Source organism: Cherax quadricarinatus, chromosome 6, assembly GCF_038502225.1.
Source record: "Cherax quadricarinatus isolate ZL_2023a chromosome 6, ASM3850222v1, whole genome shotgun sequence".
Classification (NCBI taxonomy): Eukaryota; Metazoa; Arthropoda; class Malacostraca; order Decapoda; family Parastacidae; genus Cherax; species Cherax quadricarinatus.
The window spans coordinates 12,672,359-12,689,686 of NC_091297.1; the positions used below are offsets into that span (position 1 = coordinate 12,672,359).

Sequence of the window (17,328 nt, forward strand, 5' to 3'; positions counted from 1 at the left end):
GTCACGGCCACGCTAGCTGGAGATTCGTCTGTAAAAACTTGCATTTGTGGTCACAGAGGTGCCTGTGCTAACCTTCCTATGGTGTAGAAATATACCTAGTTGGATGAATCTTATTGTGGCTAGCTGGTCTAGTGGTTAGCGCGACGGGCTGGAGTTTTGAGACTCTATGACCGCGGGTTCAATCCCGGCCGGGGGTATGGTTTATTTGCAATCGTGTCATTACGATTTCTTAAGTCATGTTGACGGCAGTGAAGGGACTTGAACTAGAGTTCGTCACGGCCACGCTAGCTGGAGATTCGTCTGTAAAAACTTGCATTTGTGGTCACAGAGGTGCCTGTGCTAACCTTCCTATGGTGTAGAAATATACCTAGTTGGATGAATCTTATTGTGGCTAGCTGGTCTAGTGGTTAGCGCGACGGGCTGGAGTTTTGAGACTCTATGACCGCGGGTTCAATCCCGGCCGGGGGTATGGTTTATTTGCAATCGTTGTGAAGGGACATTACGATTTCTTAAGTCATGTTGACGGCAGTGAAGGGACTTGTAGCGCGACGGGCTGGAGTTTTGAGACTCTATGACCGCGGGTTCAATCCCGGCCGGGGGTATGGTTTATTTGCAATCGTGTCATTACGATTTCTTAAGTCAAGTCATCTCTGATATTGTTTTAATGTCACTTTTGCACCATTTATAACATTCTTGATACAGTGGAACCTCAGTTTTCATATGCCCTCGTTTGTATGTAAAACTATAGTTAATCTATATAAAATGTATTTTTTGTTAACATTTTTGGGTGTTTGGAATGGATTAATTGGATATACATTATTTCTTATGGGAAATATTAACAAAAAATACATTTTATAGAAAATAACTATAGTTTTACATACAAACTAAGGCATACGAAAACAGAGGTTCCACTGTACATTTTTAAATGTTTGTACAGTAGCGTACTGTACAGTGTAATAAACAGAATAGAGGAAATAAGCTCTAATATGCATTGTTTAAGTATGTATACTGGTCAGAAAGCCCATCATAAGGCCGAGTCATTGGTAAACAAGTATGTCACTAAGTGAGAAGAGGCTGTATTATATACAGTGAGACTGTTGATTAACGTGCAATCTGTTAACGCTTTCTCGACATAACACAGCTGAAAAATTTCAGCATATTTTCTATGAGGACACTATCTATAGTCAACCACTGGATAACATGGTAGTTGGGTTCCTGAAAACAGCAAGTGTTAAAAAATGCATATAAAATGAACTGAAAAACATAGGGTAAAAATAGGGCTATGTTCTTTCAAACCCCCAAAAAGCTAACATATTTTTTTACAAGTCTCAAAATTGTAAAAAAAACAAACAAAAAAATAATAATGTAATTGTAGGTCAATAAGGTGATGTGTATCAGTCAATGATCCTGCAGTCATATATATGCTATGCATTATAATACTGCTTCCCTATGTTGCCTTTGTGAGATGTGAGCAGACGACTTCCACAAGTGACGCCATAATAACAATAGTCACCGAGTCTCATTAAATGTCGTATATTACGGTAATATACACATTTTCATTAATCCATCCATGATATTTTTTTCAAAATTATATAATAAACACGATGCATAACATATAAATAAGATAAATACACCCCACAGTAGAATAAATAAACAAATGTGAGATGTGAGCAGACGACTTGCACAAGTGGTGATAATAACAATACTGAGTCTCATTAAATGTCGTATATTACGGTAATATACACATTTTCATTAATCCATCCATGATATTTTTTCCAAATTATATAATAAACACGATGCATAACATATAAATAAGATAAATACACCCCACAGTAGAATAAATAAACAAATGTGAGATGTGAGCAGACGACTTGCACAAGTGGTGATAATAACAATACTGAGTCTCATTAAATGTCGTATATTACGGTAATATACACATTTTCATTAATCCAGCCATGATATTTTTTTCAAAATTATATAATAAACACGATACATAACATAAAAAGATGATAAATACACCCCACAATAGAATAAATAAACATAAATATAAGATGTGGGAGCCTGGTTTGTTTACATAACTATGTGTGGGTGGGGTGGCCTGGTAAGGTAGCCTGGCTTATTACAATACATACCACACTTGATTTCTTACAATAAATACTACTTGTCTCACCCTAGATTAAGACTATAAATATTTTAAGGTAAGTAATGAGTGCACTATGTGTGTATTGTACTTTTTTATTGTTTTTTGATGCCTGGTTCTATTGCTAACTTAATATATGTTAGTGTAAACTTGTTATCTAGTGTTTGTATGCATTTTTAAGTGGAAAAAAAGGGTGTTCCACTTTACGGCGGTTTCCGCTTTACGGCGGTAGCCTGGAACCTAACCCGCCGTATAAGTGGGGCATTTAATGCCTCACTCATTCACTGCAGTACCAGCTGCCTCTCTATTTCACTCACTCACTCTCTCACACTCATATCTTGTCAGTAGTAGCTATTACTATACTTTTAAGTCTCAGCAGCTGTTTCTGATGATAGAAAAGGTATAAATTTTAAAGCACTGTTTTCGTGGGTCAATACCCGAGTGGGAGGCAGTTAGTGTTGACTGTTGTTTGGCAATGCATGACACGCACAACGACACTTGCCAACACCACTAAACTGCACCATCACCAAAGGAACACTTCTTTTCTTCTTAGATATATGTATTCAGAAACTGAACCCTAATTGGCTTCGCTTAGGTGTTATATTAAACATCAGCATTTTCCAATTATCAAAGATTTTTTTTATTAACACATCGGCCATTTCCCACCAAGGCAAGGTGGTCTGAAAAAGAAAAACTTTCATCATTATTCACTCAATCACTGTCTTGCCAGAGGCATGCTTACACTACAGTTATAAAACTGCAACATTAACACCCCTCTTTTAGGGTGCAGGCACTGTACTTCCAATCACCAGGTATCCCTTCATAAATGTTACCTTGCTCACACTCCAACAGCAATTCAAGTCCTAAAAGCCATTTGTCTCCATTTGCTCTTATCAAACATGCTCACGCTTGCTTGCTGGAAGTCCAAGCCCCTCGCACACAAAACCTCCTTTACCCCCACCCTCCAACCTTTCTTAGGCCAACCCCTACCCCGCCTTCCCTCCACTACAGATTTATACTCTCTCTTAGTCATTCTATTTCAGTCCATCCTCTCTGCATGTCCAAACCATCTCAATAACCCCTCCTCAGCCCTCTGAATAATAGTTTTGGTAATCCTGCACCTCCTCCTAATCTCCAAGCTACAGATTCTCTGCATTATATTCACACCACATATTGCCCTCAGACACGACACGGCATCTATACGGCAAGCGGTCTTTCAAATGCAGCGCGTGCCACCCGGTCTGTTTACATTCTCTGTGAGCACATCTCCACTGTGTAATAATAATCACTCTTGGGCACATTAAATGTCTTATTTTACATTAATATAGACATTTTCATTAATCCATCTATGATATTTTCTTCAAAATTATACAAGAAACACATTACATAGTATATAAAATTATATGTTTATATACTATGGAGGTGTGGTAGCTGGGCGGAGGGAAAACATTACGTCACTCCCTGTAATACATAATACTTTTATTTACAATTCTCGGCATGAATTATTCATTACTTCTCTCTTTGTTTATGATGGCATCTAAAGGTAGTTGATAGAAATGATTAACCTCAGTGAATATGGTATGTCAATGGTAATAATATGGCTCTGGGCCACATTAAATATTGTGTAGCTATGTAGATAGGTGTAAGTATATAGCCCAGGCGGACTACATACCTACGTAACTGATAATTATACTTATGTGTACCTGTACCTAAGTAAACTTATACACTGTGCTGGCATGCAGGTACACATTAAAATCACTAAGAGTGTCTTATTAGTCTTGAAGATGCCATATTAATAATGATAATAATAATAACACAATAGTAATCACTCTGAGGCGCATTAAATATCGTATAAAACATTAATATAGACAATTTGCTTAATCCATCTAAATACACCCCACAGTAGAATAAATTAACATAAATACAAGAAGTGGTACCCAGGTGACTTGTAGGACTTGTGGTAGCCAGGCGACTTGTAGTCCAACATCAGAGAAAATGTGTACACTATAATATTATTGGGGGTAGCTAGAAAATTATTCCTTTCATATGCCTTCACTCAGGGCATCATTTCTTCTAAAAATGGTGTTACATGAAAATGGGAGGGTTTCTCTTTATTTATTCTACTGTATCAACATGGAGACAACTTGTACACAATGTAAAGTGACGAAAACCAGACGTTTTCATCTGGTTTGTTTACATTATGTGTGGGGGGAGAGGGCTGCCCTTCCTGGCTACCCATATTTCCCAACCTGACTTCCTACAAATAAAACTCACTTCTCACCCTACATTAAGACTACAAATATTTTAAGGTAATTAATGAGTGTACTGTATATGCATTTTATCACTCTAGGGAGCTTAATGTCGTAGTAGGTGGGAGTGGCCCGGAAGGATGCCATACCACCCACATGACTTTCTACAAATAAATACTTTTCACCTCTCACCCTACATTAAGACCATAAAGACTACAAAAATTTTAAAGTAAGTAATGAATGTACTGTACATGTATTTTATCACTCTATGGAGCTTTAACCCTTTGACTGTTTCGGTCGTATATACACGTCTTACGAGCCACTGTGTTTAACGTATTTATACGCATAAATTCTAGCGGCTTCAAATCAAGCGGGAGAAAGCTGGTAGGCCTACATGAGAGAGAATGGATCTGAGTGGTGGGTGTGCACCCTGTGAAAAAAATTGGGGATTCAATGATGCATTGTGGGAACGCCATCTTGGTAGTTCATTTTCACTATGCCTCGTGGTAAGAAGTACCTCACTCCTCAGCAGATTGGAGGTCTTTTGTTCCCAAGTGATAGCTCTAACAGTGATGGAAGTGCCAGTGAAAGTGAATTTCATGGTTTTGGAGTGGGTGTGACCAAAAGCAGTGCCCAGGATAACGTAATTAGTGATGAAAATCAAGACGACCCACAACCATCCGCATCTGGTGCTGGGCCGTCTCATTCAAGTTCATCTGTACCAGGACGAAAGAGGAAATTATTTGCCCATGTACAAGACTCAAATGTGAGCAGTGAAAGTGATAGTGATTTCAAAGCTACTGAAAGCAGTTCTAGCTGCGACAGTGAGGGTGAATATTCTCCAGTGAAGCAGCAGTATATACAACATAGCATGAGTTCTGGTAGCATGTCATATGTTGTTCCAAGGGGAAGGAGTAAATCTTGGAGTACATCCCGTGGCCCTAAACCACGAACTGATAGTGAAAATGACAGTATTGTTACAATGGCTATGAATGATGTGAGTGAGGCAGCAGAGGGTGGTGGTGATAGTGGTGGTGGCATGAGTCATGTGGCACCAGCAGTGGGCCACACTACTACCGACACTGCTAACTCAGCACAACTACAACCAGCCTCAACCTACCCCACACTCCCACAGCATCCAGAACCACAACCTGCACAACCACAACCACCTTTCAATATCCAGAACCCACCAGCAGACTGCATCTGGGATTGGAAGCAAGGTGATAATTTTGTTCCCAATCCACACAACTTTGATGAAACACAAAGTGGAATACGGCCATCATGTACACTTGGAAACAATGCTACTGAACTGGAATGCTTTCAGTTATTCTTCGATGAACCCCTGATGGACATTATTGTCAGGGAAAGCAATACATACTCTGAGTACACCATGGGAAACACAATTCTTTCACCAAGATCACGCCTACACCAGTGGAAGGACATAACTGTGGCAGAAATGTATCTGTTCTTTGCCACAATAATGCTTATGCCACATGTGTATAAGCACAGTGTCAATACATACTCGTCGACAGACCGCCTGATTTCAACCCCAGCTTTCGGTGACATTTTACCAGTGAATAGATTTGTGCTACTGTTATGTATGCTACACTTTTCAGACAAAACAAGGCCTGACAGAAGCGACAGGTTATATAAGAACAGAAATGTGTTTATGTACCTGAAACAAAAGTGCTGTATGCACTTTTATCCCTTCAGGAAGCTTGTTATTGATGAGTCTTTGATTTTGTTCAAAGGCAGACTCTCATTCCAGCAGTATATACCAAGCAAGAGGAAACACTTTGGTATAAAGTTATTTGTACTGTGTGACTGCAAAAGTGGTCTGGTTTTGGATATAATTGTGTACACTATCAGTAAAACATTGCAAGATACCAGGAAGTTACTGGGTATCTCTGGTGATGTGGTTAGAACAATGATGGAACCATATCTTGGTAAGGGGCATATTTTATATACTGACAACTGTACACAAGCCCTTTACTCAGTGATTTCTTGCGAGTGAACATGACAGATGTGTGTGGGCACAGTGCGTGGATGCTGTTCGATGCTGGCACTCGTAGAGGTGATGTTCAGGTGTTTGCCGCCAATGACATCATGGCACATCGGTGGTATGGCAAACGTGATGTCACACTGTTGACATCAGTTCACTGACACGAAATGGTACACAGTGGCAAGCAGAACAGAGAGACCAATGAACCCATTGTAAAACCTGCAGCTGTGATGGATTACAACCTCAATATGAAGTTAGTGGACAAATGTGACATGCAGATTGGGTTTGCTGATTGTGTTTGCAAGAGTTATAAGCAGTACATAAAACTCTTTTTCCATCTTTTTGACATTTCCATGCTGAATGCTTATAAAATATATAAGTTGAAGACCAAAAACAAACCCGAATATGGTGAATTTTGTTTGTCAGTTATCAGACAAATAATATTCAAGTACCAAGGAACAACACTTGCAATAGACCAGCACCCACAAAATTATCAACACATGCCCTCTTGTCTGAGACCTGGTGATCACTACCCCATACCACTGCCTGCTACTGCTTTCAAGAAAAATGCTCAGAAGAGGTGTTATGTCTGTGCACATACCACAAAACGCCTACAAAAACAGAGACACTTGTTTTATCTGTGAGGAGTGTAAAACACCATTGTGCATACACCCATGTTTCAAAGAATTCCACAAGCTGCAGCAGTTCTAGAAAAGTGTCCAGTGATTGTACATATGCATATATATTATAGAACAATTGTAATAAAAAAAATTTTGTTGTTTGTTTGTGTAAACAAGTTTTGTAAACAATATGATGATACTAGTGTTTTTGCTATAATTGTGTTACGTTCAACGAATGTATATATGAACATTGCACCTTACTTTGGTCTTACTGGCCACATAAGTTGCAAAAAAATAAAATAGTGAAAAAAAAAAAAAAAAAAAAAAAAAAGAAACCTTCGAATACAAGTAAACCAAAAGTTTACTGGGTGAGCGGCAGTCGCTGCTGTTGCCATACATGTCTCATTTTCTGCCATCACACCTCCATATCTCGGTAAGTATTGATGGCAAAAAAAAATTTTTTGGACTAAAACAATCAGAAAAAATCTTAACATTTTTATAAGAAAAATATTTTTTTTTTCGAATATTTTTCGACACCAGGAGACACTTCAGGATTAGGGGTTTCGACAGTCAAGGGGTTAAGCATCGTAGTATAGTGGGTGGGGTGGCCAGGAGGGCTACCACACCTGACTTCTTACAATAAATACTACTCACCTTTTGCCCTACATTAAGACTATAAATATTTTCAGGTAAATAATGAGTATACTGTGTATGTATTTTACTTTTTAATGCCTAGTTCTACTGCTAACTTAATATACGTTAGTGTAAACTTGTTATCTGCCATTTATATGCATTCATAAATGGAAAAAATGGAGTTCTGCTTTCCGGCAGTATCCTGGAACCTAACCTGCCCGTATAAGTGGGGCCTTACTGTATTGTCCAGGCATAAGTATGTGTACCACAATAGCATGATACACTGCTGTGGCATATGTACATACATGCTTCTGTACATTATCAAGCTCTGTTATAAGGACTGTATGTTTTATGGTCAGTAAACTTCAGAAACAATTATGTGAGCAGCATTCAAGTCCACAGTGCTTAAAAAAAAAAAAATCTACATCTGCTAGGTGTCCTGACCCCAATATACACAGCTATATCAAGTTTTACTGTATTAAAATTTTATGAAGCCCAGGAGAATGATCACTGCAAGTCTTGTCTGAATGTTTCAAATTTAAATTTTGTGGAATAAACTATTTCAAAACTGAAGTCAAAATACAGTATGCCCCTCTATTTAGAAATAAAAGAGGATGCTATCAAAAAAAACAAAAAATAAGTAGCAAATTTTATAGCTAATAACTTACAGAAAGGAAATGAATGTTCATAAAATTAATTAAATAGTTTAATCTTTGTTTCAAATACTTTTTTTTTTTGACAGTTACCTTGAGTTTTCAAAGGTACCATCAGGAGGCCGACTCTTTATTTGTGTGTAGTCGTGGTAAAGGCCTTGCCGTCCCTTGTCTCTGAGGTGGCGCACAAATTCCTCCAGGGTAAAGCCTCGTCCATCATCATAGTGAAGACTGTCATCATCACTGAAACCACTACTGCCACTGCTAGGGGGAGCAAGTGGTGATCCTCTGCCTAGGAATGGAAACAATACACATAAATCCACACGCCACACTTGCAACATCTGCCACATTGCTCGCCTATCCACTATCATATGCCTGTTTTAAACCATAAATGCAATGAAAACTTCCCCACTTTTATTTAAATACTGTTCACATATATGCTTCAATGTAAACACTTGATCTACACAGCCTCTACCCTTTCTAAAGCCTCCTTGTTCATCTGCAATCTTGCTCTCTGTCTTACCTCTAATTCTTTCAATAATAACCCTACCATACACTTTACCTGATATAACCAGGAAACTTTTTTTAACACGTTGGCCATTTCCCACAAAGGCAGGATGATCCAATAAGAAAGAAAAAACCCAAAAAGAAAGGAAAAACTTTTGTCATCATTCAACACTATCACCATCACTCACACATAGTCAATGTCTCTGCAGAGGCACTCAGATACAACAGTTTAGATGTCCCCCAAACTGCCAATATCCCAAACCCCTCCTTTAAAGGGCAGGCACTGTACTTCCCATTTCCAGGACTCAAGTCTGGCTAACTGGTTTCCCCTGAATCCCTTCACAAAGTATTACCCTGCTCACACTCCAACAGCTCGTCAGGTCCCAAAAACCATTCGTCACCATTCACTCTTATCTAACACAATCATGCACGCTTAGTGGAAGTCCAAGCCCCTCACCCACAAAACCTCCTTTACCCCCTCCCTCCAACTTTTTTTGGGCCAAGCTCTACCCCACCTTCCCTCCCCTACAGATTTATACACTATCCAAGTCATTCTTTGTTCCATTCTCTCTAAATGGCCAAACCATCTCAACAGCCCCTCTTCAGCCCTCTGACTAATACCTTTAGTAACTCCACACCTCCTAATTTCCACATTACGAATTCTCTGCATAATATTTACACCACACGTTTCCTAAGACAGGGCTCAATTTGCCTGAAATGCTCTGAGAGCATAACAAGTGGCTTTCTATATAGTAGTATGTCATTGATGTCGGCTAGGTTTGTATGCCTTGTACATGTACTTTTAGAAATAAAGATATTATTATTATTCTTATTATCTCCACTGCCTCCAGCCACCTTCTCACTGCAGCATTTACAACCCATGTTTCACACCCACACAAGTGTTGGTACCACTCTACTCTTGTACATTCCCTTCTTTGCCACCATGGATAATGTTTTTGCCTCCACATATCCTCAATGCACCACTCACCTTTTTTTCTTCATCAATTCTTTGGTTAACCTCATCCTTCATAAACCCATCTGCTGACAAGTCAACTCCCAAATATCTGAAAACATTCACTTCCTCCATACTCCCTCCCTCCAATGTGATATCCAATTTTTCTTTATCTAAATCATTTGATACCCTCATTACCTTACTCTTATCTATGTTCACTTTCAACTTTCTACCTTCTAACCTCTGCAACTTTTCTTCAGACTCCCCCAAAAGCATAGTATCATCAGCAAAAAGTAACTATGTCAACTCCTGTTTTGTATTTGATTCTCTATAATTTAATCCCATCCCTCTCCCCAACACCCAAGCATTTACTTCTTTTACAACCCCATCTATAAATACGTTAAATAACCAGTGTGACATTACACATCCATGTCTAAGACCTACTTTTATTGGGAAGTAATCTCCCTCTCTCCTACACACCCTAACCTGAGCCTCGCTATCCTCAAACTTTTTACAGCATTTAGTAACGTACTACCTATTCCATACACTTGCAACATCTGCCACATTGCTCTCCTATCCACTCTATCATATGCCTTTTCTAAATCCATAAATGCAATAAAAACTTTCCTACCTTTATCTAAATACTGTTCACATATATGCTTCAATGTAAACACTTGAGCTACACATCTCCTACCCAATCTAAAGACTCCTTGCTCATCTGCAATCCTGCTCTCTGTCTTATCTCTGATTCTTTCAATAATAACCCTACCATACACTTTACCTGGTATACCCAGTAAACTACTTCTTTCTTTCTTTCAGCAAACCGGCCGTATCCCACCGAGGTGGGGTGGCCCAAAAGGAAAAACGAAAGTTTCTCCTTTTACATTTAGTAATATATACAGGAGAAGGGGTTACTAGCCCCTTGCTCCTGGCATTTTAGTCACCTCTTACGACACGCATGGCTTACGGAGGAAGAATTCTGTTCCACTTCCCCATGAAGATAAGAGGAAATAAACAAGAACAAGAACTAGAAAGAAAATAGAAGAAAACCCAGAGGGGTATGTATGTATATATATGCTTGTACATGTATGTGTAGTGTGACCTAAGTGTAAGCAGGAGTAGCAAGACGTACATGAAACCTTGCATGTTCATGAGACAGAAAAATGGACACCAGCAATCCTTCCATCATGTAAAATAATTACAGGCTTTCGTTTCACACTCACTTGGCAGGACGGTAGTATCCCCCTGGGTGGCTGCTGTCTACCAACCTACTACCTACAACTCAGTAAACTTTTTTTTTTTTTTTTTTTTTCAACAAGTCGGCCGTCTCCCACCGAGGCAGGGTGACCCAAAAAAGAAAGAAAATCCCCAAAAAGAAAATACTTTCATCATCATTCAACACTTTCACCACACTCGCACATTATCACTGTTTTTGCAGAGGTGCTCAGAATACAACAGTCTAGAAGCATACACATATGAAGATACACAACATATCCCTCCAAACTGCCAATATCCCAAAACCCCTCCTTTAAAGTGCAGGCATTGTACTTCCCATTTCCAGGACTCAAGTCCGACTATATGAAAATAACCGGTTTCCCTGAATCCCTTCACTAAATATTACCCTGCTCACACTCCAACAGATCGTCAGGTCCCAAGTACCATTCGTCTCCATTCACTCCTATCTAACACGCTCACGCACGCTTGCTGGAAGTCCAAGCCCCTTGCCCACAAAACCTCCTTTACCCCCTCTCTCCAACCCTTTCGAGGACGACCCCTACCCCGCCTTCCTTCCCCTATAGATTTATATGCTTTCCATGTCATTCTACTTTGATCCATTTTCTCTAAATGACCAAACCACCTCAACAACCCCTCTTCTGCCCTCTGACTAATACTTTTATTAACTCCACACCTTCTCCTAATTTCCACACTCCGAATTTTCTGTAAAATATTTACACCACACATTGCCCTTAAACAGGACATCTCCACTGCCTCCAACCGTCTCCTCGCTACTGCATTTACCACCCAAGCTTCACACCCATATAAGAGTGTTGGTACTACTATACTTTCATATATTCCCTTCTTTGCCTCCATAGATAACGTTTTTTGACTCCACATATACCTCAAAGCACCACTCACCTTTTTTCCCTCATCAATTCTATGATTAACCTCATCCTTCATAAATCCATCCGCCGACACGTCAACTCCCAAGTATCTGAAAACATTCACTTCTTCCATACTCCTCCTCCCCAATTTGATATCCAATTTTTCTTTATCTAAATCATTTGACACCCTCATCACCTTACTCTTTTCTATGTTCACTTTCAACTTTCTACCTTTACACACATTCCCAAACTCATCCACTAACCTTTGCAATTTTTCTTTAGAATCTCCCATAAGCACAGTATCATCAGCAAAAAGTAACTGTGTCAATTCCCATTTTGAATTTGATTCCCCAAAATTTAATCCCACCCCTCTCCCGAACACCCTAGCATTTACTTCCTTTACAACCCCATCTATAAATATATTAAACAACCATGGTGACATTACACATCCCTGTCTAAGACCTACTTTTACCGGGAAGTAGTCTCCCTCTCTTCTACACACCCTAACCTGAGCCTCACTATCCTCATAAAAACTCTTTACAGCATTTAATAACTTACCACCTATTCCATATACTTGCAACATCTGCCACATTGCTCCTCTATCCACTCTATCATATGCCTTTTCTAAATCCATAAATGCAATAAAAACTTCCCTACCTTTATCTAAATACTGTTCACATATATGCTTCAATGTAAACACTTGATCTACACATCCCCTACCCACTCTGAAACCTCCTTGCTCATCCGCAATCCTACATTCTGTCTTACCTCTAATTCTTTCAATTATAACCCTACCATACACTTTTCCTGGTATACTCAATAAGCTTATTCCTCTATAATTTTTACAGTCTCTTTTGTCCCCTTTCCCTTTATATAAAGGGACTATACATGCTCTCCGCCAATCCCTAGGTACCTTCCCCTCTTTCATACATTTATTAAACAAAAGTACCAACCACTCCAACACTATATCCCCCCCTGCTTTTAACATTTCTGTCATGATCCCATCAGTTCCAGCTGCTTTACCCCCTTTCATTTTACGTAATGCCTCACGTACCTCCCCCACACTTACATTCTGCTCTTCTTCACTCCTAAAAGATGGTATACCTCCCTGACCAGTGCATGAAATTACTGCCTCTGTTTCTTCCTTAACATTTAAAAGTTCCTCAAAATATTCTCGCCATCTACCCAATACCTCCATCTCCCCATCTACTAACTCCCCTACTCTGTTTTTAACTGACAAATCCATATTTTCCCTAGGCTTTCTTAACTTGTTTAACTCACTCCAAATTTTTTTCTTATTTTCATTAAAATTTCTTGACAGTGCCTCTCCCAATCTATCATCTGCTCTCCTTTTGCACTCTCTCACCACTCTCTTTACCTTTCTTTTACTCTCCATATACTCTGCTCTTCTTATAACACTTCTGCTTTGTAAAAACCTCTCATAAGCTACCTTTTTCTCTTTTATCACACCCTTTACTTCATCATTCCACCAATCACTCCTCTTTCCTCCTGCGCCCACCCTCCTATAACCACAAACTTCTGCCCCACATTCTAATACTGCATTTTTAAAACTATTCCAACCCTCTTCAACCCCCCCACTACTCATCTTTGCACTAGCCCACCTTTCTGCCAATAGTCGCTTATATCTCACCCGAACTTCCTCCTCCCTTAGTTTATACACTTTCACCTCCCTCTTACTTGTTGTTGCCACCTTCCTCTTTTCCCATCTACCTCTTACTCTAACTGTAGCTACAACTAAATAATGATCCGATATATCAGTTGCCCCTCTATAAACATGTACATCCTGGAGCCTACCCATCAACCTTTTATCCACCAATACATAATCTAATAAACTACTTTCATTACGTGCTACATCATACCTTGTATATTTATTTATCCTCATTTTCATAAAATATGTATTACTTATTACAAAATTTCTTTCTACACATAGCTCAATTAAAGGCTCCCCATTTACATTTACCCCTGGCACCCCAAATTTACCTACTACTCCCTCCATAACATTTTTACCCACTTTAGCATTGAAATCCCCAACCACCATTACTCTCACACTTGATTCAAAACTCCCCACGCATTCACTCAACATTTCCCAAAATCTCTCTCTCTCCTCTACACTTCTCTCTTCTCCAGGTGCATACACGCTTATTATAACCCACTTTTCACATCCAATCTTTATTTTACTCCACATAATCCTTGAATTTATACATTTGTAGTCCCTCTTTTCCTGCCATAGCTTATCCTTCAACATTATTGCTACTCCTTCTTTAGCTCTAACTCTATTTGAAACCCCTGACCTAATCCCATTTATTCCTCTCCACTGAAACTCTCCCACCCCCTTCAGCTTTGTTTCACTTAAAGCCAGGACATCCAGCTTCTTCTCATTCATAACATCCACAATCATCTCTTTCTTATCATCTGCACAACATCCACGCACATTCAGACTTCCCACTTTGACAATTTTCTTCTTCTTATTCTTTTTAGTAATCTTTACAGGAAAAGGGGTTACTAGCCCATTGTTCCCGGCATTTTAGTTGACTTTTACAACACGCATGGCTTACGGAGGAAAGATTCTTATTCCACTTCCCCATGGATATAAAAGGAAAATTAATAAGACCAAGAACTATTAAGATAAAAATCAAAGAAAACTCAGATGAGTGTGTATAAATAAATGTGTACATGTATGTATAGTGTGACCTAAGTGTAAGTAGAAGTAGCAAGACATGCCTGTAATCTTGCATATTTATGAGACAGACAAAAGACACCAGCAATCCTACCATCATGTAAAACAATCACAGGCTTTCGTTTTACACTCACTTGGCAGGACGGTAGTACCTCCCTGGGTGGTTGCTGTCTCCTATAATTTTTATAATCTCTTTTGTCCCCCTTCCCTTCATATAAAGGAACTATACACATTCTCTGCCAATCCCTTGGTACTTTCCCTTCTTTCATACATTTATTAAAAAAAAATACCAACCATTCCAACACTATATCCCCCCCTACTTTTTACATTTCTGTCATGATCGCATCAGTTCCAGCTGCTTTACCCCCTTTCATTCTATGCAACGCCTCACGCACTTCCCCCCCACTCACGTCCTCCTCTTCGTCACTCTTAAAAGATGTTATACTGTACCTCTCTGGCCAGTGCATGAAATTACTGCCTCCATGTCTTCATTGGCATTTACAAGTTCCTCAAAATATTCCCACCATTCATCCCAATACATATCTCCAACTCCCCATCTACTAACTTGCCTACTCTGTTTTTAACTGACAAATCCATTCATTCCCTAGGCTTTCTTAACCTGTTTATCTCACTCCAAATTTTTTTCTTATTCTCAGCAAAATTTGTTGACGGTGCCTCACTCGATCTATCATTTGCTCTCATTTTGCACTCTTTCACTACTCTCTTAACTTTTCTTTTACTCTCTATACTCTGCTCTTCTTACATCACTTTTGCTTTGTAAAAACCTGGAAAATCAATTTAGCCATAAAATAATTATCTGTTAACATTAATTTCTTATAGCTGTGCCTGTTCCTTGGCCCCACATGCAAATTAAGAAGTGATCACAAAGTTTCACAACTATGTTTCAGCTCAGTGTTACAAGGATTCCTACTGCTAGTCACCAAATACATTTAGGCACTGAAGAAAATACTTTCTTACACATAAAACATCTGCAAGAATAATACATGCTTGAACCATACCACTGAACTTTCAAGCTGAGACAATATTACAAACATTACATGGGCAAATTTTACAAAAAATATATACTCAGCCTAAATGCAAAATATTTTTGGACCATAGAGTTGAGATGAAAAGGTGGCAAGTTTTCTAAGACTTAGCTAACATAAAACAGGGATTTTCTTCCATTGTACATGTAATCCGGTATTCTGTTCCAGAATTATCAGTGGCTAAATTTTTCTTTGGCATTAACCCATTAACTGTCCAAACATAGATCTATGTTCTCTTGCCCAGCGCTCTGAATATTTTGAAGAAAAAAAAAAAAAGTTTCTTTAATAGAAATAAAGATCACATTTTTCTACGTGACACAGGATAAAAAAAAACTTTTAGGGTCAGTACTCACTGAGATATGAGCCTGCGAAGTTGGCCCTTGATGCTCATCTGACGGCAACAGAGTCCTGCCACTTGTAGAAGTGTTGCCGATATACCTTTTTTTCTCGTTTTCACATTTTATATAATTTTTATGTTCTGATAATAACTATTTATAGTAGTTCTTGTGATATGATAGCCAATCTTTGTTCTGACACTAATATTAGGTACTGAAATAGTACTCAAATAGTCACAAGCACAGTGACAGGTGAACATTTTCACCTACCTCAGTCACATACTATTGTCTAGAAATATATGTACATAGTATTTATAGGTCCCAGCAATGTTTTGGATATGAGAGTATATAATAATAATAATAAGTTCCCTTGAAGCATCATGTAAGAGTGTGACACTCTCTTATCACTCCACTGCAGATAATGGTGACAGTTGATGAGCGTGGTCTTATCTTATCACCCCACTAATGACAGTGGTGACATCTGATGAGCGTCCTCTTATCTTATCACCACGCTAAGGACAGTGGTGACATTTGATAAGCCTTCCCATTATTGTTTTCACTGTTTCACATAAACATGTCTCTCTGTCTATCTATCTGTCTGTCTAGCTCTCTGTCTATCTGTCTAGCTTTCTGCCTATCTAGCTCTCTGTCCATTTGTCTTTATAGCTCTCTGTCTATCTGTCCAGCTCTCTGTTTGTCTCTCTAGCTCTATGTATCTGTGTGTGTGTCTGTATGTCTGTGTTTCTGTCTGCCTGTGTGTTTCTGTCTTCTTGTCTCTCTTGTCTCAGAAAGTTGCTCAAGAACCAACTGGTATTACAAATGATCACTATCTACAAGCACAGTATAGCAATTTGTCTGGATTTTTTGGGTTATCCTAGGTAATTTACACTATGCATAATTGTATTTACCTATGTGTTCCTGTGAGATAGAGACAGAGACAAAGAGATAGACAGAGATACAGACAGATGGAGATCAGATGGAATCAGTGAGCCAGCTGGTCAGCCAGCCACCAACCATTCAGGTGGCCTGCCAGGAGGCAAGGCCACCCAGCCGCCAGCTGGCCAGCCAGCTGCCAACCTGCCAAAATTACAGTTCCAGAATTGTTTCTATTTACTTAGGGCATAGGTTATAGGACATTCTGGCAGGACGACACTTTCCTCTTGAAAAGAGAGTATTAATATGACATGACATCAGAGAATCCTTGGTGTTTGCTGTGCTGTTTGCTCTAGCTGGCACTCAATTGAACTGGTGCTTCCACAAGGTACTAAGTGGTTCCACATTTTTAATAGTGCGCACACCGAGAGTTAAGACCCATTCTATGCTGACCAGGCATCTTAGGCCAATCGTGCCAAATTTGGAGGCAGGAAAAATAAAACGTAGATCTACGTTTG

The 17,328-nt window shown here is 39.1% G+C and overlaps 1 protein-coding gene across 14 annotated transcripts in view; it reads right to left on the reverse strand.

Moving 5' to 3' along the window:
- Ptpmeg2 (Protein tyrosine phosphatase Meg2) overlaps positions 1-17,328 on the reverse strand; it is a 775,124-nt gene that overhangs the window by 40,311 nt on the left and 717,485 nt on the right. For all 14 annotated transcript variants that reach the window (XM_070080395.1, XM_070080413.1, XM_070080421.1 and 11 more), the window contains one exon: positions 8,391-8,589. In XM_070080395.1, coding sequence (XP_069936496.1) covers positions 8,391-8,589 — 199 coding nt within the window. The remainder of the gene's footprint in view (positions 1-8,390; positions 8,590-17,328) is intronic.